This window comes from Amphimedon queenslandica, unplaced genomic scaffold (assembly GCF_000090795.2).
Source record: "Amphimedon queenslandica unplaced genomic scaffold, v1.1 AMPQUscaffold_13358, whole genome shotgun sequence".
NCBI lineage: Eukaryota > Metazoa > Porifera > Demospongiae > Haplosclerida > Niphatidae > Amphimedon > Amphimedon queenslandica.
The window spans coordinates 2,765-3,969 of record NW_003546406.1 but is presented as its reverse complement, the minus strand read 5'-3'; the positions used below and the strand labels follow the sequence as shown (position 1 = coordinate 3,969).

Below are 1,205 nucleotides of genomic sequence, written 5' to 3'. Positions count from 1 at the left end.
ATGCTAATGTAGTCTGTAAACAATTAGGATATCTACCAATGGGTTTGTGTATTATTAATGTGATTAGTAGTCTAGACTTTTATTCTTATATAGGTGGAAGAGCAAGGTCTGGTAGCGATCATTTTGGTCCAGGAGTTGGTCCAATACTGATGGCTAGTGTTGATTGTACTGGTAATGAGGAATCATTAATAGAGTGTAGGACAAGATCATGTGATGCCACTACTTGCTCTCATTACAATGATGCTGGGGTCACCTGTGAACGTAAGTAAAATACACTTTATTATTAATATTAATCTTTTATTCATAACAGGTAACTGTACTGATGGTGAGATTAGGTTAGGTGATGATGCTGTCCTAAGGGGAAGAGTTGAAGTGTGTATTAATAGCATATGGACTACAATCTGTGCTAGCTATTGGACTGACAAAGAAGCTACTGTAATTTGCTCTCAGCTTGGATACTCACGCTATGGTACATTGATTACAAAATTCGAAAGGCCTAAACATATCTATGCATGCATATACAGGTGCAGTGGCTACTCGTGGGATGTTTATTGATTATGAGTGGCCAATTGGCATCTATAAACTAAACTGTACTGGAGATGAAGCAAACATATGGAACTGTATGTATCATATGAATAGCAATACACATGGACTTGATTGCTCACGAGGCACTGATGCATCAGTATTCTGCATGTGTAAGTAAAAGTGGTAATGCTGCTTTTAATTTAAATTCTTTTCCAGTTAATAATACACAGTATGTTAATTGTACTAATGGTGATGTTAGACTTGTTGGAGGTGACATAATGAATGAAGGCAATGTACAAATATGCTATAATAATGCATGGGGATCAGTATGTGATAACCAATGGGACACTAGTGACAGTAATGTGGTATGCTATCAATTAGGACTACAACCTTTTGGTAAAAATACTAGTTATAATGCTAACTTAATATTATTATTATACTCTTGTTATTATTTTACAGGATCACAACCTTTTACTAATAATTATTTCAGTGTCAGTGACAATCCTTCATTTGTGATTGGAGCCTTATCTTGTTCAGGATCAGAGGAATCATTGTTAGATTGTTCAAGGCACACAACTTCTGGTGCATCAATAAACTGTCAGAGTTATGAAGTTGCTGGAGCTCGCTGTATTGGTTAGCCAATAATTAATTAGACAATTTTGATTTTTAGGAATAGGAAG

The 1,205-nt window shown here is 35.4% G+C and overlaps 1 protein-coding gene across 1 annotated transcript; it reads left to right on the top strand.

Annotated features, from left to right (window-relative positions):
• The first annotated feature begins 6 nt into the window (after nt 1-6).
• Nucleotides 7-1,166, top strand: LOC109582758 (neurotrypsin-like). The gene is made up of 6 exons (XM_019997672.1): nt 7-42; nt 94-261; nt 311-469; nt 525-695; nt 742-921; nt 985-1,166. Exons 1-6 carry the CDS (start codon nt 39-41, stop codon nt 1,161-1,163), a joined length of 861 nt encoding a protein of 286 aa, XP_019853231.1. The 5' UTR covers nt 7-38; the 3' UTR covers nt 1,164-1,166.
• The last annotated feature ends 39 nt before the right edge of the window (nt 1,167-1,205 follow it).